Source organism: Mytilus galloprovincialis, chromosome 13 (assembly GCF_965363235.1).
Source record: "Mytilus galloprovincialis chromosome 13, xbMytGall1.hap1.1, whole genome shotgun sequence".
Lineage (NCBI taxonomy): Eukaryota > Metazoa > Mollusca > Bivalvia > Mytilida > Mytilidae > Mytilus > Mytilus galloprovincialis.
In genome coordinates this window covers 68,677,821-68,705,337 of record NC_134850.1, presented here as the reverse complement: position 1 = coordinate 68,705,337, position 27,517 = coordinate 68,677,821, and the positions used below count along the sequence as shown (strand labels likewise).

The window sequence follows — 27,517 nt, the reverse complement described above, 5'->3', positions numbered from 1 at the left end:
TAAAACAGATAAACAACTAATCTCCATACAGATTTAAAGATTAGTAGTGGACACAATCAATTAACATGTAACCTACTTAAGGTCTATTGTTTTTTTCCTTGACCTCTAAGCTACAATTGTAAGTCTTGTCCAGTACACATCTTAAGTGGTTAAGAAAAATCTTACAAAGGATAAATTATGAACTTCAAGCAGCCCTCTTGATATGATTGTGGACAGATTTGTAAGGCCTGTAAAGTATAGATTCATCATCTTAAATTTGACCAACAATCATCAACAATGATCTCCATGTGGAAATTAACATAAAGAAAAAACATAATTTGTAGAAATAAGCAGCGTATTTAATACTGGAAAGAGGAAAACAGTTGTCTCTTTGGCAATCATATCACATCTTCGTATTCTTACATTAGCTAGTTCCTCTTACAAAGATTCAATAACAAACCTTTCCATCAAGGCATACTTAAGATCAAAACAAAATGTCTGAAAAATTTAGAGGTTTATTGCACAAGAGTACATACATACAGTAATTAAAAATCAAAACACAAAATCAGGTATAAAAGCATTTTATTTTGATAAAAACATTATTTGGAATATTGTTTCATTAACATTTATATGGCATGTTATGATGTCAAACAACAAAATAAAACATTCTCACAAAATAATGCTTAATCAAAATAAATTTGGAGGAATATGAATTAATTTGCCACTCAGAAATACAAGCATGCGGTTTATCTTAAAAGAATTGTTACTTTGGTAACCAATGAATATGAATTAATTTGCCACTCAGAAATACAAGCATGCGGTTTATCTTGAAAGAATTGTTACTTTGGTAACCAATGTAAGTTAAAATTATAAAGCAATTCCTCCAATTTAAAACTTCTCAATCACTTCTTTGTTCAGACCATGTTATGTTTTACTTTTGTTATACTTTAACAATAGAGTTCAAATGTTACTATTTTAGTTATTGAATTAAAGTTGACTGCTCTTTATTTTATTTCTTTGTGTATAAAGAAAATCAACATGGTACTGTACACATTAACTGCACAATTCTACGGTTATAAATTAAAATGTTTTGTTTGAAACTTTATTAAAATGAACAAGGCTGCTATCAATAACAGGGTACACTTAAAAGTAACTTTAAGAAGGACACTGAGATTAAAAAACAACATCAGCACAAAACATTAGAAGACTGAATGAAGTACCCAAATATTAACCCATTATACATGTCTAAGTGTAACCACCAAAAAAACTAGAGGCTCTAAAGAGCCTGTGTCGCTCACCTTGGTCTATGTGCATATTAAACAAAGGACACAGATGGATTCATGACAAAATTGTGTTTTGCTGATAGTGATGTGTTTGTAGATCTTACTTTACTGAACATTCTTGGTACTTAGAATTTTCTCTATCTACAATAAACTTGGACCTTTAGATACAGTGAAAAATATTTTGTAAAAATTTACAAAAATTTACCAAATTAGTGAAAATTGTTAAAAATTGAATAAAATGGGCAACAACTCCTTAAGGGGTCAACTGACGATTTTGGTCACGTTGACTTATTTCTAGATCTTATTTAGCTGAACATTATTGCTGTTTACAAGTTATCTCTATCTATAACAATATTCAAGATAATAACCAAAAACAGCAAAATTTCCTTAAAATTACTAATTCAGGGGCAGCAACCCAACAACAGGTTATCCGATTTATCTGAAAATTTCAAGGCAGATAGATCTTGACCTGTTACACAATTTTACCCCTTGTCAGATTTGCTCTAAATGCTTTGGTTTTTGAGTTATAAGCCCAAAACTGCATTTTACCCCTATGTTCTATTTTTAGCCATGGCGGCCATCTTGGATGGTTGGCCGGGTCACCGGACACATTTTTAAACAAGATACCCCAATGATGATTTTGGCCAAGTTTGGTGTAATTTGGCCAAGTAGTTTCAGAGGAGAAGATGTAAAAGATTACTAAGATTTACGAAAAATGGTTAAAAATTGACTATTAAGGGCAATAACTCCTAAAGGGGTCAACTGACCATTTCGGTCATGTTGACTTATTTGTAAATCTTTTTTTGCTGAACATTATTGCTGTTTACAGTTTATCTCTATCTATAATAATATTCAAGATAATAACCAAAAACAGCAAAATTTCATTAAAATTACTTATTCCATGTATTCTGGGGCAGCAACCCAAAACCGGGTTGTCCAATTCATCTGAAAATTTCAGGGCAGGTAGATCTTGACCTGATAAACAAATTTACCTCTGTCAGATTTACTCTAAATGCTTTGGTTTTTGAGTTATAAGCCAAAAACTGCATTTTACCCAAGGTTCTATTTTTAGCCATGGTGGCCATCTTGATTGGATGGCTGGGTCACTGGACACATTTTTCAAACTACATACCCCAAAGATGGTTGTGGCCAAGTTTGGATTGATTTGGCCAAGTAGTTTCAGAGGAGAAGATTTTTGTAAAAGATTACTAAGATTTACGAAAAATGGTTAAAAATTGACTATAAAGGGCAATAACTCCTAAAGGGGTCAACTGACCATTTCGTTCATGTTGACTTATTTGTAAATATTACTTTGCTGAACATTATTGCTGTTTACAGTTTATCTCTATCTATAATAATATTCAAGATAATAACCAAAAACAGCAAAATTTCCTTAAAATTACTAATTCAGGGGCAGCAACCCAACAACAGGTTATCCGATTTATCTGAAAATTTCAGGGCAGATAAATCTTGACCTGTTACACAAGTTTACCCCTTGTCAGATTTGCTCTAAATGCTTTGGTTTTTGAGTTATAAGCCAAAAACTGCATTTTACCCCTATGTTCTATTTTTAGCCATGGCGGCCATCTTGGATGGTTGGCCGGGTCACCGGACACATTTTTTAAACTAGATACCCCAATGATGATTTTGGCCAAGTTTGGTGTAATTTGGCCTAGTAGTTTCAGAGGAGAAGATTTTTGTAAAAGTTAACGACGCCGGACGACGACGGACGCCAGACGACGGACGACGGACGCCAAGTGATGGGAAAAGCTCACTTGGCCCTTTGGGCCAGGTGAGCTAAAAAGATATAACTACATACCAACAAATTTTCAAAAAAATTAAAACCACCTGCCTACCACAAGCAAATACCTGGGTAGGGGTATGAAGAAACAAATATTCTATTAATTGCATCCTAAGCATGATGTTTTGCTGAATTTTAATACAATAAAATATCTTTTCAAGAGATCATACAAAATATCATATGAAGAGATCATAATAAAATATCGATATTTTTATTTTAAAAACATGATTTTTAAGTTTTGACTTCTGGGGACCACTTAATGTCTTGAAGTGTATTTTAACAGCTATGACAGTAGAATAATGATGTTAAAAGTAAGAATGAATGCTTAGGATTGATTTGAAGTGAAATTCAATGCAAATGATTAGTGTAAAGTAAAAATGAACACTTATAATTGGTGTGACATGTAAATGAATGCTTATGATTGGTGTGATGTATAAATGAATGACAATTGGTGTGAAGTGAAAATGAATGTTAATGATTGGTGTGAAGTGTAAATGAAGACTTGTGATTGGTGTGAAGTGTAAATGAACGCTTATTAATGGTGTTAAGTGAAAATGAATGCTAATGATTTGGGGGAAATGTAATTAAAAGCTTATAATTGGTGTGAGGTGAAAATGAACGCTTATGATTAATGTGAAGTGTAAATGAATGCTTATGATTAGTCAAGTAAAAATGAACACTTATGATTAGTGTGAAGTGAAAATGAACGCTTGTGATTGGTGTGACATGTAAATGAACGCTTATGATTGGTGTGAAGTGAAAATGAACGCTTTTATTTGGTGTGTAGTGAAAATTAATGCTTATGATTGATGTGAAGTGAAAATGAAAGCTTATGATTGGTGTAAAGTGTAAATGAACACTTATGATTGGTGTGAAGTGAAAATGAAAACTTCTGATTGATGTGAAGTGTAGATGCTTGGTGTGAATTGAAAATGAAAGCTTATGATTGGTGTTAAGTGAAAATGAACGCTTGTGATTGGTGTGACATGTATATGAACGCTTATGATTGGTGCGACATGTAAATGAGCACTTATGATTGGTGTGAAGTGAAAATGAACGCTTATATTTGGTGTGGTGAAAATTAATGCTTATGATTGATGTGAAGTGAAAATGAAAGTTTATGATTGGTGTAAAGTGTAAATGAACACTTATGATTGATGTGAAGTGTAAATGAAAGTTTATGATTGGTGTAAAGTGTAAATGAACACTTATGATTGGTGTGAAGTGATAATGAACTCTTCTGATTGATGTGAAGGGTAGATGAACGCTTATGATTGGTGTGAAGTGAAATGAACGCTTATGATTAGTGTGAAGTGTAAATGAATGCTAATGATTAGTGTGTGAAGTGTAAATGAATGCATACGATTGGTGTGAAGTGTAAATGAATGCTTATGATTTATATGTGGTGAAATGAATGCTTATGATTGTTGTGTGGTGAAATGAATGATGATTAGTTGTGAAGTAAAATTTTTAAAAATTAATGTCTTCAACTGTCATGATTGATAAGAATAAATTTCAAGTGGGAATAAATGACAATGAAAAGTGTGAAGTGAAAATGAATGATATTGATAATCGTGAAGTCAAAATGAATGATATTGATAAATGTGAAGTGAAAATGAATAATAAGTGTGAGGTGAAATGAACAATATTGATTGGTTATAAGTTGGAATGGATGATATTGATCGACATTCAGTGGAAATGAATAAAAGGTCTGATGTGTAAATGAATGACATTACTTTGTGTCAAGAAGAAACAGGTCATAATGATATGTGTGAAGTGTACATGAATTATGTCAAGTCTGAATTGCAAATGAATACTTAGAATGATTTTAAGTGTTAATACATTTTAATGATTGGTGTGAAGTGTTAATGACTGATGAATGGTATGAAGTGTAAAAGAATGATGATTCATGTGAAGTATAAATGACTGATGTTTGGTGTGAAGTGTAAATGGCTGATGAATGGTGTGAAGTGTAAATGACTGATGAATGGTGTGAAGTGTAAATGACTAATGATTGGTGTGAAGTGTAAATGACTGATGTTTGGTGTGAAGTGTAAATGGCTGATGAATGGTGTGAAGTGTAAATGACTGATGTTTGGTGTGAAGTGTAAATGACGGATGAATGGTGTGAAGTGTAAATGACCGATGTTTGTTGTGAAGTGTAAATGACCGATGTTTGGTGTGAAGTGTAAATGACCGATGTTTGGTGTGAAGTATAAATGACTGATGTTTGGTGTGAAGTATAAATGACTGATGAATGGTGTGAAGTGTAAATGACCGATGTTAGGTGTGAAGTGTAAATGACCGATGTTAGGTGTGAAGTGTAAATGACCGATGTTTGGTGTGAAGTATAAATGACTGCTGTTTGGTGTGAAGGATAAATGACTGATGAATGGTGTGAAGTGTAAATGACTGATGTTTGGTGTGAAGTGTAAATGACTGATGAATGGTGCAAAGTTAACTGAATGCCTAAGTTTAATGTGAATGCAAATGAATACGAAAGATTGGTGTAAAAGTGTGTACTTATGATGAATTGGTGTAAAAGTGTGTACTTATGATGAATCATCATGATTTGGGTGAATTACTGTGATAATAGTGGGATGTGTGGAAATGATTGTTCAATGTGTGGAAATAAATAAATTGTGTGATTTGTAAGAAATGAATGATTATTTATAAGCCTCTTATATTGCTTACTATGAGGTATGGGTTTTACGTATTGTTGACCTTAAATTGTTAATTTCTAGGTTATTTGGTCTTTGTTATAATGCTGTGTAATATATGGTTTTGAATAGAACCATGCGTAGATGAATATGGTGTGATGTACATGTATGACCATGAATATGTGGATGTGAATAGTGTGATTTAAGAATCTGGATGGTCAGATGTATGGCTATGAATGTGGGAATGTGAAAGGTACAATGTATCGCTATAAGAGTGTAGATAGTGTGAGGTATGACTACAAGTGTGAATGGTGTGATGTAAAGCTATGAATCTGGGCATGAAAATAGTGTGATGTATGGCTATGAGTTTGGGTATGGAAATGGTGTGATGTATGGCTATGAATTTGGGTATGGACATGGAGTATTGTATGGATATGAATTTGGATATGGAAATGGTGTGATATACAACTTTAAATTTGGGTATGGAAATGGTGTGATGTATGAATATGAATTTGGGTATGGACATGGAGTATTGTATGGATATGAGTTTGGGTATGGAAATGGTGTGATATACAACTTTAAATTTGGGTATGGACATGATGTGATGTATGGATATGAATTTGGGTATGGAAATGATGTGATGTACAACTTTAAATTTGGGTATGGACATGATGTGATGTATGGATATGAATTTGGGTATGGACATGGTGCGATGTATGGATATGAATTTGGGTATGGACATGGTGTGATGTATGGATATGAATTTTGGTAGGGACATGGTGTGATGTATGGATAATAATTTGGGTATGAGCATGGTGTGATGTACAACTTTAAAGTTTGGTATGGACATGGTGTGATGTATGGATATGAATTTGGGTATTTAAATGATGTGATGTACGAGTATGAATTTGGGTATGAACATGGTGTGATGTATGGATATGAATTTGGGTATGGAAATGATGTGATGTACAACTTTAAATTTGGGTATGGACATGGTGTGATGTATGAAAATGATGTGATGTATGGATATGAATTCGGGTATAGACATGGTGTGATGTATGGATATGAATTTGGGTATGGACATGGTGTGATGTATGGTTATGAATTTGGGTATGGACATGGTGTGATGTATGGTTATGAATTTGGGTTTGGACATGGTGTGATGTATGGATATGAATTTGGGTATGGACATGGTGTGATGTATGGATATGAATTCGGGTATGGACATGGTGTGATGTATGGTTATGAATTTGGGTATGGACATGGTGTGATGTATGGTTATGAATCTTGGTATGGACATGGTGTGATGTATGGTTATGAATCTTGGTATGGACATGGTGTGATGTATGGTTAGGAATTTGGGTATGAACATGGTGTGATGTATGGATATGATGTGATATATGGATATGAATTTGGGTATGGAAATGGTGTGATGTACAACTTTAAATTTGGGTATGAACATGGATTGATGTATGAAAATGATGTGATGTATGGATATGAATTCGGGTATGGACATGGTGTGATGTATGGTTATGAATTTGGGTTTGGACATGATGTGATGTATGGTTATGAATTTTGGTATGGACATGGTGTGATGTATGGATATGAATTTGGGTAGAAAATGGTGTGATGTGCAACTTTAAATTTGGGTATGGACATGGTGTGATGTATGGATATGAATTTGGGTATGGAAATAATGTGATGTACAACTTTAAATATGGATATGGACATGGTGTGCTGTATGGATATGAATTTGGGTATGGAAATAATGTGATGTACAACTTTAAATATGGATATGGACATGGTGTGCTGTATGGATATGAATCTATTCATGGAAATAGTGTGATGTATGGCTATGAATTGGGGCATGGAAATGGTGTGATGTATGGCTATAAGTCTGGTCATGGAAATGATGTGATGTTGGGCTCTGAATTTGGGTATGTAAATGGTGTGATCTACGACTTTAAATCTGGGTATGAAAATGGTGAGTTGTATGGATATGAATCTGGTCATGGAAATTGTGTTATGTTGGGCTATGAGTTTGGGCATGGAAATGGTGTGATGTATGGCTATGCTTTTGGGACAGGAAATGGTGTGATATATGGCTATGAGTTTGGGCATGGAAAAGGTGTGATGTATGGCTATGAGTTTGGGCATGAAAATGGTGTGATGTACAGCTATAAATCTGGGCAAGGAAATGGTGTTATGTATGGCTATGAATCAGGGCATGGAAATGGTGATATATGGCTATGAGTTTTGGCATGGAAATGGTGTGATGTATGGCTATGAGTTTGGGCATTGAAATGTGTGACATATGGCTATGAATATGGGCATGAAAATGGTGTGATGTACAGCTATGAATATGGGCATTGAAATGGTGTTATGTATGACTATGCATTTGAGCATTGTAATGATGTGATGTATGGCTATGAATCTGGGGAAGGAAATGGTGTGATGTATGGCTTTGAATCTGGGCATGGAAATGGTGTGATGTACAGCTATGAATCTGGGCATGGAAATGGTGTGACATACAGCTATGAATCTGGGCATGAAAATGGTGTGATGTATGTCTATAAATCTTGGGAAGGAAAGGTTTGACGTGTGGTTAAGAGTTTATAGATGGGGATGAAATGATATTTACTATGAGTATGAATGATGTGATGTATGACTATGAATTTGAGCATTGTTATGGTGTGATGTATGGCTATGAATCTGGGGAAGGAAATTGTGTAATGTACAGCTATAAATCTGGGCATGAAAATGGTGTGATGTACAGCTATGAATCTGGGGATGGAAATAGTGTGATGTATGACTGTGAATCTGGGGATGGAAATAGTGTGATGTATGGCTATGAATCTGGGCTAGGAAATAGTGTGATGTATGGTTATGAATTTGAGGAAGGAAAGGTGTGATGTATGGCTACGAGTTTGGGCATTGAAAAGGTGGGATGTATGGCTTTGAATTTGGGCACGGAGAGGTTTGATATATGGTTATGAGTTTATAGAGTTGGATGAAATGATATTTACTAAGAGTGTGAATGATGTGATGTACGATTATAAATTTTAGCATGGAAATGGTCTGATGTATGGCTTTGAATTTGGGCAAGGCAATGAATGGTGTGATGTACAGCTATGAATTTGGGCAAGGCAATGAATGGTGTGATGTACAGCTATGAATTTGGGGGAGGAAATGGTGTGATGTACAGCTATGAATTTGGGGAAGGAAATGGTGTGATGTATGGCTATGAGTTTAGTCATGAAAATGGTGTGATGTATGGCTATGAATTTGCGCATGGAAATGGTGTGATGTATGGCTAAACTTGTGCATGGAAATTATGAATGGACATAAACTTGTGGATAGTGTGACGCATGTCTATTCATGTAATTGATGCGAGGTTTGGCTTCACTTGAGTGAATTAGAATAGTGTATGGCTATGTGCGAGTGTGAATGGTGTTATGTATGGCTATGAATGTTTGAATGTAAATAGTATGATGTATGGCTATGAATGTATAAATGTGAATAGTTTGATTTATGACTACACTGGTGTGAATTTGAATGTGGTGTATGGCTATGATTTGTGGGTGTGAATGGTGTAACTTATGGCTATAATGTGTGAATGTGATTGGTGGTGTACACATGAATGGCTGTAGATGGTGTGATGTACAAATGAATGATTGTAGATGTGATGTACACATAAATGGCTGTGGATGGTGTGATATACACATGAATGGCTGTGGTTGTGTGATGTACACATGAATGGCTGTGGATGGTGTGATGTACAAATGAATAGCTGTGGATGTTGTGATGTACAAATGAATAGCTGTGAATGGTGTGATGTACAAATTAATAACTGGATGGTGTGATGAACAAATGAATGATAATGGATGGTGTTATGTACAAATGAGTTGTGGATGATGTGATGTACAAATGAATGGCTGTGGATGATGTGATGTGCACATGAATGGCTGTGAATGGTGTGATGAACAAATTAATAACTGGATGGTGTGATGAACAAATGAATGATGGTGGATGGTGTCATGTACTATTGAATGACTGTCGACGGTGTAATGTAGAAATGAATGGCTGTAGATGGTGTTATGTACAAATGAATACCTGTGGATGGTGTGATGTAAAAATGAATAGCTGTAGATGGTGTTATGCAAAAAATGAAAAGCTGTGGATTGCGTGATGCACAAATGAATGGCTGTAGATGGTGTGATGTACACATGAATGGCTGAAGATGGTGTGATGTACAAATGAATGGCTGTAGATGGTGTGATGTACACGAATGGCTGAAGATGGTGTGATGTACACATGAATGGCTGTAGATGGTGTGATGTACACGAATGGCTGAAGATGGTGTGATGTACACGAATGGCTGTAGATGTGTTATGTACAAATGAATAGCTGTGGATGGTGTGATGTAGAAATAAATGGCTGTGGATGGTGTGATGTACAAATGAATAGCTGTGGATGATGTGATGTACAAATGAATGATGGTGGATGGTGTGATGTACATGAATGACTGAAGATGGTGTGAAGTACATGAATGGCTGTGGATGATGTGATGTACACATGAATGGCTTTAGATGGTGTGATGTACACATGAATGGCTGTAGATGGTGTGATGTACATATGCATGGCTGTGGATGGTGTGATGTACACATGAATGGCTGTCGAAGGTGTGATCTACACATGAATGGCTGTAGATGGTGTGATGTACACATGAATGGCTGTGGATGGTGTGATGTACTCATGAATGGCTGTGGATGGTGTGATGTACAAATGAATGGCTGTGGATGGTGTGATGTACAAATTAATAACTGGATAGTGTGATGAACAAATGAATGATGGTGGATGGTGTTATGTACAAATGAGTTGTGGATGGTATGATGTACAAATGAATGGCTGTGGATGGTGTGATGTACACATGAATGGCTGTGGATGGTGTCATGTACACATGAATGGCTGTGGATGGTGTGATGTACAAATGAATGGCTGTGGATGGTGTGATGTACAAATGAATAGCTGTGGATGATGTGATGTACAAATGAATGGCTGTGGATGGTGTGATATACAAATGAATGGCTGTGGATGGTGTAATGTAGAAATGAATGGCTATGGATGGTGTTATGTACATGAATGACTGTAGATGGTGTAATGTAGAAATGAATGGCTATGGATGGTGTGATGTATAAATAAATGGCTTTTGATGGTGTGATGTACATGAATAGACAAATATGGTGTGATGTACAAATGAATGGCTGTAGATGGTGTGATGTACAAATGAATGGCTGTGGATGGTGTGATGTAGATATGAATAGCTGTGGATGGTGTGATGTACAAATGAATGGCTGTAGATGGTGTGATGTAGAAATGAATGGCTATGGATGGTGTTATGTACATGAATGACTGTAGATGGTGTGATGCACAAATAAATGGCTGTTGATGGTGTGATGTAGAAATGAATGGCTGTGGATGGTGTGATGTATAAATGAATGGCTTTTGATGGTGTGATGTACATGAATAGACAAATATGGTGTGATGTACAAATGAATGGCTGTAGATGGTGTGATGTACAAATGAATGGCTGTGGATGGTGTGATGTACAAATGAATGGCTGAGGATGGAGTGATGTACAAATTAATGGCTCTGGATGGTGTGCTGTACAAATGAATGATGGTGGATGGTGTGATGTACAAATGAATGGCTGTGGATGGTGTTATGTACAAATGAATGATGGTGATTGGTGTTATGTACAAATGAATGGCTATGGATGATGTGATGTACAAATGAATGGCTGTGGATGGTGTGATGTACAAATGAATGGCTGTAGATGTGCCATGTACATGAATAGCTGTAGATGTGTTATGTACAAATGAATGGATTTGCATGGTGAGATTTGTGAGTGTGCATGGTAGTGAATGCTGTTGCATATATCTATGAATGGTATGTGTGGATATGGAAGGAAAGATGTATGGATGTATGGCTATAAAGGGTGTGATGTATGAATGATGTGATGTTTGGCTACACACCTTGTGATGTACAGATATGAATGATGTGATGCATTACAATGAATGTGTGGATGTGTAGGGCCTAATATATCAATACAAATAATATAATGTTCAATGGATATCTATGTTTTGATGTATGGCTGAATGGTATAATGTGTGGTTTCCCATTGTAAACAGCATGGTACCAGTAAGCTTGTCAATAGAGAGATTAAGTGGTCAAATTAGCGTATCTATTATATAAAAGCTAAACAGAAGTTTGTTTTAAATTTCAAATACAATAAAACCTGAGAAATTAGTTTGTTAACCAAAGCATTAAAATTAGAATGATAACATTGAGAGACAATAACATGTGATTAACACATGTGTTCAAGTCTTATTTCAAACACTTCTATAAAACCTAGTATAGAATAATAATAGTTAACATTAAAATACATCCTTGTAAAGGTGTAACAATCAGTAAAATACAGCCACTAACAATACATGTATTTTATCTTTAACAAACTGATGATAACAATTAAATACTAATAAAACTTATATAAACATAAAACTTCATTTCAACGGAGATAAAAGGTTAATTAAAGCAATGTTCTTATATGAGTGTGAAAAAAGGTACCATACCTAGATATATGTAAAAGTGTTTAATACATGTAACTAAAATGAACACAAAGTAACAGTTTTCTGTTCAAGATAATACTATGTCTCCCCAACCCCCAGGGAACAGGGAAGGCAATTTTTTAAATTTTATGTGGGTGGTTGTATTTGAAATACCAAAATGCAAAAAGAGTTGTTTTTTTTTTTTTTATTTCTATGGGTGGCTGGTGTTAAAAAAAATTGCTATCCTTGGGGGTACATAGTATTTTCTGGAACAACCCTTACATTTTTTCACATTTCTTTATAAAACAAAACAATTTCTCAAAAATGCAATATGAAACAGTTTAGACTGTCTCAGGGCCATTCAAAAATTTATTGCGTTATGGGGTTTAAGGCAAAAAAATACATTAAATACAGGTGAATTGCATTTTGTTTAGAATTTTGTAAGAAATATAAGTAAACTATAGGCTTCAAGGAGCCTGTGTTGCTCAGCTGATATTTTTATATACGTTGATAAAAATAAAAGGACTCCCCGTTTATTATGTTTAGAAAAGCCCTGACCCTTTCAATGCTAATCTACTTAAACAATTAATACAATTAAAATATTGATCAAGGGTTATTCCATTAAAATTAATGTAGAAAAGATATGAGGAATTTTAGAAGGATATGTATAAGATGTTGCAAAACTAATCAAATGAAAAGATAACATGTTGGTTTTCAGAAAATGAACTTATAAAATAGGGTTCTAAAAACTTCTCACTGTACTTTTTAAAATTTAAGATGTTAAAATATATTCGTCTTGATGTTACTTGTAAAAATAACTTTCCCTGAAAATTGATGACATAAATAGACAAAATTTGACAGAAGACATAACAAATGTACCGTAAATTTTAAAATTTATTATAATCATTGATGAACAATGGACAAAAATAATACTAACTTTTTAAAGACATTTTTTTGCAAAACATATCTGTCCACAATTTTCATAATAATCCTTAAAAAATTTGTTGGATGGATTTACAATTTAAAACAAATTTAAGCGGTTTTAACTACTTGAAAAAAAAAAGTTTTTTTTACAAAACATCATATGGGGACTAAAACAATTCATTCCTTATAACTGTAATCATGGTATATAGACACTGACATGTATGCTTCTATAAATATAGATAACACGCTACTATACATTAGCACTACATATATACATTTATCTGTACATCCATTAACTTTCCTAACAATCTGTTATGCTACGACAGGTTCAATTCTTTGAAAATGTCTTTCTCCAATTCTTCCATCGATGGTAAGGACTGAATTTTTGCGAATATTTCTTCTTTACACTGGTTAAACTTTGGGTACAACTTAGATATATCTTCATTAGCTTCTATCACCTGCAAACACACATTTGAAATACAGATTGGAGGTGTCGTTTTTTTTTTATACTAATCAATAATTAATTTCAATTTATGTCAAAAGATTTAAAGTTCTGCATGATGATCTACAATGTTTAAGCTGATATATCATTTTGGTCAAAAGATTTGTAACTTTTGTACTTTCAGAAATTATTACACGCATTTATTATTGCATTTTTAGAAATGAACAAAATTGCTAGATTAATTTTTGTGATGTCAAATAACTCTGCATACAGATATATGAGCCAGAGGTAAGAATGCAAGTTCTTATTGTTCTGATTCCTACCTAGCCGCATTATTTGCATTAATGATAAACAGCTGCGCCATGAGCGCATGATACGCCCGACGTCTTATGTGGAAGTCTTATGCAATGCAATAATCATAAATAGTTTATGAGAAAGTTTTAAGCAATAACCATATATTGTTTTAGAGACACGGCTGGACATGTGAAACCCCCCACCCTGTTTTTTTTTACAAAAACTAAATATTACCAAAATAAAATTTTGAATCAAAACCAAAAAGTATACAGATCTTTAGATTAATATATCAAAGAAGTGTGTAAAGTTTTAAGCAATAACCATAACTTATTTTTGAGATACAGCACGACATGTAAAAAACCCTCCCGTTTTACAAAATACTCAATAACTCAAAAATAAAATTTTGAATCATCACCAAAAAGTATACAGATCTTTAGAATAATAGAACAAAGAAGTGTGTAAAGTTTTAAGCAATAATCATAAATCGTTTTTGAGATACGGCACAACATGTAAAAAAACCCTCCCCCTTTTTTACAAAATACTAATAACTCAAAAATGAAATTTTGAATCATCACCAAAAAGTATACAGATATTGAGATTAATATAACAAAGACATGTGTAAAGTTTTAAGCAATAATCATAAACAGTTTTTGAGATATGGCGCGACATGTAAAAAAACCCTCCCCCTTTTTTACAAAATACTCAATAACTCAAAAATGAAATTTTGAATCATCACCAAAAAGTGTACAGATATTGAGATTAATATAACTAAGAAGTGTTTAAAGTTTTGAGTCATAATCAAGAATCGTTTTTGAGATACAGTGCGACATGTGAAAAAAACACACCCCTGTTTTAGTTATAAAGTGCCGTAACTCAAAAAGTTTAAATCTTATTTTCACCAAAAAGTATACAGATCATTTGACCATTATAAGAAACAACTATATTAAGTTTCATGAAATTTGGATAAGTCGTTCTCAAGTTACGGTGCGACATGTTTACGCCGGACAGACAGACGGACGGACACAGGACATTTGTATACCATAATACGTCCCGTCAAAATTTTGACGGGCGTATAAAAACATCACAATAATTTCTTTTTTTGAAGTAACGCATCAGAAGTAATAATAAAAGTTACTGGTGAAAACAATTGGAATTTTCCAGATTTTTAAAGTATTTTTTGTAACGTTGTTGAGATAATTGTCCTCACTTTAAGATTGATTGCACACATATGCAGTTTTCCTATACTTTTATCAGGGGAGATTCTTTTCCAATGAAAATTTATAAGGGTTCTGCGGAACACAGTGTTGCCTACTTTTTCTGTTAATCACCGACTTAAAAAAAAATGAGGAAATAAATCAATAAAAATATTCCTCTTGATACTATCTTTTTATTGTAAGAAGCTTTTGTCCAAGTTTGGTTAAAGTCCAGGATAGTTTATGAATCTAAAAAATGTTTAAAAACTTCAACTGCAGACTGAATGTAATGTTTAAAAAATAACTGGAAGAAAACCAAATTTCTTTCTAGATATAAGCATTTGATCATAAACAAGCTACTGTCCAAGTTTGGTACAAATCCAAAACAGTATAAAAAAGTAACTAAAATTTTGAAAAAGTTTAACCACAGAATGACTGTGTTGTTTCCTGGCAGAAAATGTATGTCCGTTTCAAAGTAAAATAAGGAAAAAATGGATTTATTTTATTACAATATTTCTTTTAGATACTAGCTTTTGTTCATAAACAAGCTTCTGTCCAAGTTTGGTACAAATCCAAAATAGTATAAGAAAGTTATTAAATTTTAAAAAGTTTAACCACAGAGGGAATGTGTTGTTTCCTGGCAGAAAATCTAAGTCCATTTAAAAGTAAAATAAGGAAAAAATAGATTTATTTTTTTACAAAATTTATTTCTAGATACTATCTTATGATCATAAACAAGCTTCTGTCAAAGTTTGGTACAAACCCAGGATAGTTTAAGAAAGTTATTAAAATTTTTAAACCTTTTACTACAGAGTGAATGTAATATTTCCTGGCAAAAAAACTAAGTCCATTTATAAGTAAAATAAGGAAAAAATGGAATTTTATTTTTACAAAATTTACTTCTGGATACTATCTTATGATCATAAACGAGCTTCCATCCAAGTTTGGTAGAAATCCAGATTAGTTTAAGAAAGTTTTTAAAATTTCAAAAACTTCATTGACCAGAGTGAATATTTGTGGAAGCCCCCAACGACATGTAGGATCGCTATGTCTCGCTTTTTCAACTAAAGTCAAACTTGACAAAAAGGTGAACAGTAATGTGCTGCTGGTATAGGTCACCTTCTTAAAATGACAAATATACAATTTCATGGAGACAATATAACAATGGATCATAAATGTTCATTGTTGGTTAATATGTGTGTAAAAGTGTGTTTATCTAATAAAGTCTAAAGAATGATTCTATGTACATAACACCTTAACCCTTAGACTGCTACGCGCGACTATTGTCGTTCAGAAAAAGCAGTCCGCTACTGCTACGCGCGACTATAGTCTTTTTCCGTAACTCGTTTGTTTACACAGTTACCATGGAATGGGCGGAGTCAATATTCATGAGATTGCGGCAGTTTCGACTTGTATGGATTCTGATTGGTTAAAAATCTGCGTTCTTTCGAGTGTCTCTTGACTTTAAATCAGGTATAAGCGATAAAACCGAAAGTGAAATTTTTTGATGAAAAATATGACAAAATGGCGGATATTATTTGGAGAAATGGCCAACACGTTCAGAAGTATTTCAATGATAACGATTTAACAGCGGCGGCCGATAAAAAGGATTTGGACGAGAACAGAAGATATAATAGATGGAAATAGAAATATTCTATCAAAACTGCAAACAGAAGACTTTTAAAGCGAGAACCACCGGGATTCCCAGACCTTGTCCAAAATGGATGTCATGAAACACGATTTGTGATGTTTATGATTTCGCCTTTCAAATGTGAATCAATATTGACTGACATCGATAGATCCGAACTTTAAGTTTGTCAAGATTATTTATTGATGAAAGCTATAACAATGAACTTGTTGTATAAATATATTTGTACATGGAAGTAAAAGTCGGCGCAGTGATAGTTGGAGGAAAATACCGGAAAATATTTGCATCAAAAAGGCTGTTGGTTCTAGAAGAAACTTTTTTTTTTTGGATAATCACAATGGAACTAGTTCTTAAAAGAGATTTTTATATATTGGGTCAATTCTGAAGTCATTGATACTTTTACATTGATGGATTCGTTAATAAAACATGAAAAAAATAATTTTACCTTTGTTTACCTCTATTTGCACCTGTACAGGTAAAAAATGACCAGAGACTCACACAAAAATAAAATAAATAAAAAATACAGAATCTAACAATACTTTTTTATATAACTTTTATTGATGAATATTCAATATTTACAAAGATACAGCAGTTGTAAGTGAACATGTTTATTTCATCAGTGATTAAAATTTTATTCAGCAATACACAAAAGTACAATAGAAATGAGGGTTAATACTTACAATTACTGGAGCAGGCAATTCAAACTGTTTCTGGTGCATCAACCAATCTTCATGGAGGTCATGTAAAGATTGTAAATATTCCTGAAAGTATATAAGTTGTGTTACATTCATTAGTTGTTACTACAGTACAAATAAAAGCAGATTAAGAATAAAAGACAACTAGATTTGCCATTGCAAGCAATAGCGGAGGATCTCACCCCGTTCTGGACATTGTCACAGTAGCAGCAACCAGTTTGAATGTACCAAATTCACTGGGCAGGTCTAGTATACATGCCTTTGACACACCCCCAACCCCCCCCCCCTTTTCTCTTCTCTTATAACAAGATTGATGTCTATATATAGTTGAGGAACACTTTAAAATCTTAAATTGGACACATACGCGAGGAAGAAAGGTGGTGTCACTTGATATTGAAGTATATTATCGTGAACTTTAATATTCTTTTTAGAGGGGACCTCGGACAGACAACATGTGTATATATTGACGGAGCGACGTACTAACTGTTAATTTTATTCTTCAAGAGCTCGTGTGACACACAATACATGTATCTAATTATCGTGTTCAATTTAATTACATGTTCATCGATTAATTTCAGCTAATGTGTATATTTAAGCAGGTGTGTGATTTATGGATGTGTACTTTAATGCAAGTGCAGAAATGTCACTTATTTGTACTCTCTCTGTCTGGTTTCTCTCTCTCTCTCTCAGTGGCGATTTTCTCTTTAAAGCATGATTTTCAATAGAATAGAAACACTTTAAATTATGTATTAGTTTTTCTTCTAGCATATTCTAGAAGATGTTTTGCACATAGTCTTAATCACAGATTTTTGTCTCAAATTTTCGAGTCGAGCTTTTTTTTAAAATTTTTTTTTTTATGCTGTTTCCATGGCAACGGTGGCCATTTTGAAAATTTCAAAGACAGATGACAATACAATAGCATTTAAACGGGAATGAGCTTAAAATTTGTACGAAAATGTTACTTTGACGTTTTTTACCATATGGGTCCAATGTGCACTTTTAGCGTTATCTCCATGGTAACAGCAGCTATCTTAAAAATTCTAACGGCAATGAATTCTACAGTTTATACTACTGTTTTCTAGTTACGTTTTTTTTGGCCGTATCTGTAGCGGTTTATTTTCTATGAATTAATTAAGGATTTATTATCGTTTTTTTCACGTTTGGACTGTTTCCACGACAACGGTAGCCATTTTGAAAGTTCTCAAGATGGATGTCACGCCTTCTATCGATGAGTTATTAGTTCTGAAAGTTTCATTTAATTTGGACCATTTTTCGGTTTTTTTACATTTTTGTCATTTCCATGGTAACGGCGGCCATCTTGAAAATTCCAAACCCAAGGTGCACATCTGCACATGGGGATTGTCATTATGGTGCAGTTTTATAAATGTATGTCAAGGCATCTCCGAGAACTCGGCTGGACAAAAAGTGTGGAAGAAAAAATTCGTAGAATAACAATATATCCCCCCTTTTTCAAAGGGGTGACATAATGAGACAGCAACATAATAAACATATAACAAAAAGATGGACACATAGTCTTCATCAGTAGACTGTTTATGGCAAATGAGTGGTGAAAGTTTGGACTTCACAATATTAAATATTGGTGTTATCTTTTTAACTTTTTTTGGATATTTCAAAGTGAAACGTTAATCTCTTAATTGTATTAAACAATATCTGGAAATTATTGATCAACATTTTTTTTAATCAAATCAAATCCTAATTCCTCTACAAAATGGTTCTTACAATTGGCACTCACACCACATCTTCCTCACACCACATCTTCCTATATCTACTTACAATTGGCACTCACACCACATCTTCCTATATCTACTTACAATTGGCACTCACACCACATCTTCCTATATCTACTTACAATTGGCACTCACACCACATCTTCCTATATCTACTTACAATTGGCACTCACACCACATCTTCCTATATCTACTTACAATTGGCACTCACACCACATCTTCCTATATCTACTTACAATTGGCACTCACACCACATCTTCCTTTATCTACTTACAATTGGGCCAAAATAAAAAGATTGTATGTTTGCCCAAACGCGACCGACCCAAAATAAACCCGCCGACTCAAATTCTTTTTTTGACGTTTTTTGGAAGAATATTTTTTTTTCTGATTTATTTTGGGGCCGCTCCGTCATCGTACAAAACTTAATGTTTGTCGTCTTTGCGTTTGAAAGTAACTGTGAATAAGATTTAAAGAAAGCGTATAAAAGACGCAGTTAATCGATATTCGATGTTCTCTGTTTTTATCTTCTGATTTAACGAACGTAAAGAAGTAAAACATTTGAAGTAGCACAGTTTTTTTACGCTGTAGTTGTTTGTACTACCAAACCCTTACATATATGCTCAATGTTAATTTCATCGTGTTATCGAATATCTGATAAGAATATTCAGGTAGATTTGTTCAAAACCATGTGCAATCGAATATTTTCAATGTTATTCTGACAGGAAATGTAACCGGAAGTTGCGAATTTACAATCTTGCAAGAAGATTTTGTTTTTACTGAATAAAAAGGAATTATTTCTTGATAAATTGTTGTCTTTCATTATAATCTTCCTTTATCATGTAAATTAGATGCCCTTTTATTCAAATAGTTCAAATTTACAAGTCTCATTAGACAGTCAGTACGTTGCTGTTTGGGAGAATTTGATAAAACTATAATTGCTCACAGAATCAGAAATATAATCTTAACTGAATGTAACTCCTTCTGAATATTTTATTGCAATATAAATATAAATCCCTTTTGACAAGAGAAATCTGACTTTTGTCAGAAATATTTTTTCACATGTGCAAAAGTAAAAACATGTTATGGACGCCATATTGGATATTTATACAATTTGTGAGGAAGCCTCTAAAACCATGACCTAAAAATAAAGTCTTCAGAAAACGTTAACTTTATGCAATTATATTTTATCAATAATGATTATTTTCAAAAATTTAAACTTGATTATTTAAAGAAATAAAATTATAACAAATACGTTTTTAGTTTGGAGATTCTACAGAACATGCTTTGATCTATTTATAGCCAAATTAGTTTACCTGTGTTATAATGTAAAATATAAATTTGTTTTCAAAACATAAAAAAGACACAAACTAAGGATGGTAGATAAAAATTCATATAAATATTTTAGGACATTTAATCTATTTTAATAGAAATAGGATTTAAAAACTGCAAACAAATTTAATCATTACATAATAATCAGCTGATATTTTTTTTACACAAACATCGTGTTAATGGAACTGTTGAAAATCACTTCACAAATCCAACAGCCCTTTCACACAGTTAGCAATTGTCAGGGTTATAAACATCTCAGGATACAAATCATATAGTAGACTAATTTATTTATAAAGGTTTTAAATTCATGGCTTTTGGTTGTCTCTACAAAGGTTTGAACTCGGGTTTGACAGAGAAAAAAAAGATATACTGTTTTAAGATCTTTTAATATTTTCATGCAAATTCGGATAAAAAAAAAAAAAAAAGAATTTGCCTACCTACCTACCCACACCCAGTCATCATGGGTCGGGTTTGGGCAAACTGAAATATTTTTAATTGTGGCCTTGGCACTCACACCACATCTTCCTATATCTACTTACAATTGGCACATCTTTTTCTTCATGTCTGTTTCTCTTCCTGATTCTCTCTTGACATGTATGTGGATCTGCTCTAAGATAAACTGTAATACGAAGACAAAAATAAAATGACAAATAGCTATGTACGAGTTTTACAACAATGTTCTAATGGAGTCATAGACATAATGATCATAGACATAAATTATCAGTAGACAATCTAGATATTATATATCTTACTACACAAATATATGTTTATTAATGAATTTATATGAAAATGAAGACATCAGGTAAGATCAATTCTGTTAGATGGACAGATAAAGATATGTATAACTCAGACACTTGCTGAAGATTAATACTGGAGGGATACAGGCAATCCCTTCTATCTTTTAATGTAGTCATAAAAGCATCGTTTGATTGAAGATTTTTTTCAGGTGAGAGACATAACTCAAAAGTGGTCTATTGATCATTTACAAGTTTTTTGTAAAACAACACTTCCCATTTTCAAATGAACATATTTCTATAAGGTAAACAAGAATGTGTCCCAAGTACACGAATGCCCCACTCACACTATCATTTTCTATGTTCAGTGGACCGTGAAATTGGGGTAAAATCTCTAATTTGGCATTAAAATTAGAAAGATCATATCATAGGGAACATGTGTACCAAGTTTGAAGTCGATTGGACTTCAACTTCATCAAAAACTACCTCGACCAAAAACTTTAACCTGAAGCGGGACAGACGGACGGACGCACAGACCAGAAAACAAAATGCCCCTCTACTATCGTAGGTGGGGCATAAAAATAATAATAAAAGAAACTAGATGAAAAATACTGCTTTTAGAACATTTTTTTTTCTACCAATAATATTTAAAACTTACCAATAAGATCAATATTGGTATCCTCATGATTTAAAATCCATTTGTAAAATTCTGATAAAATACAGTAATCTACTTCTGCCATCAGATCTCTGAAAAAAAGAATGCACATACATTTTAATACATTACTATTTATAAAATTTAGTTTTCTAAATTTAAAGCAAATAAATGGAGAATGTGCCCATTAAACACAGATGATGCTGCTGCTTGCATATAACGGTATAAAGGGACCAGAAGAGTAAAAGTGAAGCCACCAAAACTCAAACTTGATAGGAGTTTTTTGGTAATAAGCATTTTGTATAAGTTACATAACCTTTGGTTGAGGCAAACTAAATTTAGGATGCACATATGCAAGGATTGACCTTTGCCTCTGCTATGGTTTGGGCATAAGATTTTTTTGTAATCTGCAAATATTTGATCTTTTCACATATATTATGATTCTTACACCTTTTTGTGTTCAATTTTCTAGATGTTAAATCTAACCTTTGGTTGAGGCAAACTAAAGTTAGAAAACAAACTAATTATACCCAAAAATTGAATAGATTTTAGCCTTATCTTTCCCACTTCTATGATGGGGATACAATATTTTTTTTATAATCTGCATATATATAATTACACGATTCTTACACTTTTTGTGTTCAATTTTCTAGATGTTAAATCTAACCTTTGGTTGAGGCAAACTAAAGTTAGAAAACAAACTAATTATACCCAAAAATTGAATAGATTTTAGCCTTATCTTTCCCACTGCTATGATGGGGATACAATATTTTTTTTATAATCTGCATATATATAATTACACGATTCTTACACTTTTTGTGTTCAATGTTCTTGATGTTAAATTTATTGCGTAACTGTTAAGATTTGTTACATTTTTGTTAAAACTTACTGTCTTCTGAGATTTTCTACAAAACAATATCTTGCACTGAATATACTTCTTTCCATCATCTTTAAAGATTTGTGCTGTAAGAAAAAAAAAAATAGTCTCACTGTTAGGTCCGTTAAAAATTTATGAATACAAACAGGTGATATATATATATATATATGGTAAATATGATTTATTAACTAATAAATGAGACATGCCCGAACTTGAAAATAGATGTTAAATTCTGTGATGTTTCATTAATAAAGGGACATAAATAAAGGCAACAGTAGTATACCGCTGTTCAAAACTCATAAATCCATGGACAAAAAACAAAATCGTGATAACAAACTAAAACCGAGGGAAACGCATTAAATATAAGAGGAGAACAATGACATAACACTAAAATGTAACACACATAGACAAAATCCCACGAGAATAACAAATATAACATATATATATATAACATCAACTGAGGAATACAGTTGTTACTGTTTTTACCTTATCTTTGACATCTTTTCTGTGTCCCTCTGCCATTGTTAGCTGTACATAGGACTGGAAAGCCAGACTCCATCGGCTGGCATCTTTATACATCATTTCCTACAGAAAATAATAAAGAAAAGTTGTCATCTCAAGCATAAAGAAGGTTCATCCTCTGATTATGTAAACTCAAACTATTGTGACAATTTGCATTTATGATTGTGATTTTTGAAGATTATCGGTTTCATGAAAGATGTGCATGCAGATATCAGCGTGTGAGGTCTTATTTATTGTGATGTTCACCATGTTGCATCATTTACAATAATTTCTGAATTTACATTATTCTTTAAAATCTAAGAACAAAGACTAACAGTGAAAAATTTTTGCTGAGTTTTCTATAATAAAATTGTAATTATTCAAATTCTTCTGGATTGTGGTAATATTTTGCATTAGCCATGGGCCTGCAAACTGGTTATTATTGTGAAACCTTCATTTTAAATCACCTAAGGGAGGTAATAAGATAACACATACCAAAGTATTAAAGCCATTGACATCCTTCCATTTACTGACAGGTTCTGGTATCAACTACAAATATAAACAAATCAACATTACATAGTTACCATATATATCAGGTAATTTAAGCAAATTTTTTTTCAGATGCTAAATATTTAGCATTTCACCACTTTTATTTTTTCTTAATTTACTTTGCATATCAGATTATTTAAAAAAAACATTTTAACATTTTATACTTGATGTAGCTATACATTTTTTAGTTAAAAATAAGTTAAACAAATTTTTAACAATTTATTTACATTATTTTTCAACTCAAAAGAGCTACAAAAAACCTTTAACATAAATATTAATTGGTTTACAGTAATAGAAATAAATATGTTTTAAAATGGACACAATTACTTAGTTATTCATGTAATTTTTAAACCATAACAAATACAAGTTATATGGCATTTTATCTTACTCTTCTATTTTCTAAAAGACATTGGCACAAAATTCTGTTTAGTTATATCTCCAGACCCCATTTAAATATAAATAGGGTCCTTAAGTTCCATTGACCCCTGCCAAGACTAATTGCAGGAAAATATAGTATAAAAAAAATGTTTTTGTCTTTTTTATTTACACAGTTTTAGATAAATGTAAGAAACATTTCAATACTAAATAACTAAGAGCAGAAGCTGACTTGTTTTACTGTTTTTAAATATTGCAAGATAACCAATTTCGGATTTTTAATTATTAAACAATTTTACTCCTTCAAATCAAAATGAAGTTTAATATTTCTTGTATTAAAAAGACATGTAATTCTTACATCAACTTCTGGAAAGTTTTTAAAATACTGTAAAAATGTGCTCTTTCCACTTCCAATATTTCCTTCCACTGCAACCTGCAAAAATTAGTAACTTGTGATGTAATGACTTTCAACAATGTTTGTTGTTATAGATGAATAATTCTTATATGATTTGCATATCTATAAATACTTGAATTGGGTAGGTCAATTAGAATTTTTCTCTAAGTTTACACTTCAATAAACCATGTTTCCGAAACTACTTTTGTAATCTATTCATGCGCGATACACAAGCTTGCAGTGATCCCGGGATTTTCAGCAAATTGAGATTTAAAAACAATTGCATAACAGTTGTGACTTTTCTAGTGCATATATAACAAACAAAGAAATAAATTTAATGCACTAAAGCTTCGAAAATGTATAAAAATAAAATTTAATAAAATTCCGCGAAATTTCATGAAAGATTTGGCGATTTTACATCATGGCAAAACACTACATCATACGAATAGAAATTTTCAAGGAAAAGATTATTTCGTTACGTGTATGCTTCAAATTCGGATAACATTTAATTAAAATGAAGTTTTTGAGGTAGGTGCTATTTCATTTAAGATTCCGTTGTATTTAACGGACATTTATGGTTTTTAAAAAGTCAAGATGGCGGTGTACTCCTTAGTTTACGACTTGCCATTGTGCTTTTGATGGTAAATATATTTAGTAGCCATTAACAAAAAAAAGGTTTATTAAATATCACAAATGTTTGGCTGAAGAATTATAAGGATAAAACAAATTTTTTCTAGAGGTTATTGATGTGTAAACCGGGGCTCTTACTCACAAACTCAACTTTGGACTTTTATTCAGTTTGTGAGTTAATCGCCCCAGTTTACACATCAATAACCTCTAGAAAAAATATGTTTAATCCTATAATAGACATTCAAAAAAATATAATATTGCTTGTTGTATTTGTTGTAATTAGTTGTCATTTGTCATGTTTATTCCTGTACATCATATTTGTTTTTCAGTCATTATTTTGAACATAAATCAGGCTATTAGTTTTTTTTTTTAATTTTCATTCCAGGGCCTTATATAGCTTTTAATCATTGTTGAAGGTGGTGAGACTTGTAAAATTCTGCATCATTTGGTTTCTTGTGAAGTTTTCTCTCATTGGCTAACAGAGTCAAGGTTTTATAGCTTCTATTCGGTGTTAAGCTCATTTGTCACTATGCTGAATCAAAATAAAGTTTTACTAACTTACCTGCTTCTGCCTTTAGAAACACAGATAATATATTTGTAACTTGTACTTACTGTGAAGCCTTTATCTTTACTTGAAGGTTTCTTGACATTTTCTGAAAATAAAAGAAAGTAAAACTTTATACAACATTTTTATAACACCACATCCTTTCATAGGTAAAGTCATAGCCCTGTTTTTTTTTAGGGTACATATGTAGTAATGGGGATACTTTCATGACTTTTAAAGGTAAACATTCTCACCAAATGACATCAAACAATAATTGTTGGTGCATGGCAATAAAATGTAAGCTTTGTGTGAGGATGCCGTGGTAATGGGAGTACCTTCATGACGAAAAACAGTAAAAATTCTTGCCAAATGACGTTAACGGTAATTTTTGGTGCATGATGATAAAATATGCGCTTTCAAATTCTTTTAGACGATAAAAAAATCAAATAATTTTGACGAATCACGTTAATTGTTTTCCAAAAAAAATAATGGTAACGATAATTATTTGAGACCTCTGACAAATCACGATATTCAGGATATTTTGAATCACAGTAATATTTTAATCAATTTGACACACAGTAACCGAAAATGGCTATTTGACGCCTGATGGTAAAGGGCATTACTAGCCTCTTGTATTGGACAATAAAAAATTTGACAGATTTTATCACATCAGGATAAATTTTTCCAAATATGAAGCTAACGATGTATTTGAAACCTCTGACGAATCATGATAAGGTTATAATTTATGACGAATAAGGGTAAAACTTTATTCAATTTGACGCTAATGGTATACAAAAATGAAAAACTATAAAGCCAGTAAAGGGCTTAATTTACTATCCCCTCTTTTTTTTTTTTTTAGGTAATATCACAACTAATACTTTTATCATAATTTTTTTTCATATAATATGATAATCAAATTGTTACTTCGTAGAATAAGAAATGTTTTAATTGGCAAGCAGCCAGGATTCATATCTTCACAAAACGATTACCCCTTTTTTTCAGTTTTTTTTTTTACAATTGAAATGATTCTTTGTTGGTCTGTTGATTTCTTTATTCACGCAAATATATTTGGTAAATACCGTATAAATAGAATATAAAGAAATCGTAAAAGAACCTAGATTTAAGTGTTGCAGCCCAATCATCGTCTCTGCTGATCCTGTACATGAAGTTGATAGTTCTTTGTTTACATCAAATTTGGCGCAATATTTCACATGTCCCGCTGAACTCCAAATTAGCCAATCAAATGAATAAATAATATTTACCGCATTTACAAGAACCTGCTCATTTCGACCCTTAAAACTCTTATCGAATCGACCCTATCCGTAAATCATTATTTAGAACATGCTGAAGTTTACTACGCAAAAGCGGTAGGGATTAATTTTTTGTTAGTTTCTAAGATGACATAAGATTAAGATTTTTAAAAAAAGGTGATATAGAGTTCTACAAAAAAATCGTGATAAAAATTTGATATTTATAAACAAAATAATTCAATAATCAGCACTCATTTATATTTAAGTATAAAAAAAATAAAATAAAATAAAAATAAATTAAAGTATGGGCCACTTTAAACACGAGAAAAACAATATAAAATTGAAGAGTCTGTGTGAAAAAGATTTAATAAATACAATAATAATAATAATTTTGTGAACTTGAACCG

General features: G+C 32.4%; 1 protein-coding gene across 1 annotated transcript; it reads right to left on the bottom strand.

The window, feature by feature from the left end:
* Positions 1-544: 544 nt before the first annotated feature.
* LOC143056586 (thymidine kinase 2, mitochondrial-like) lies at positions 545-27,089 on the bottom strand. The gene is made up of 10 exons (XM_076229688.1): positions 26,975-27,089; positions 25,929-25,969; positions 24,651-24,725; positions 23,864-23,917; positions 23,354-23,452; positions 22,880-22,953; positions 21,997-22,085; positions 21,144-21,223; positions 17,513-17,593; positions 545-13,713 (listed from the first exon to the last, which is right to left on the bottom strand). Exons 1-10 carry the CDS (start codon positions 27,000-27,002, stop codon positions 13,573-13,575), a joined length of 762 nt encoding a protein of 253 aa, XP_076085803.1. The 5' UTR covers positions 27,003-27,089; the 3' UTR covers positions 545-13,572.
* Between the last annotated feature and the right edge of the window lie 428 nt (positions 27,090-27,517).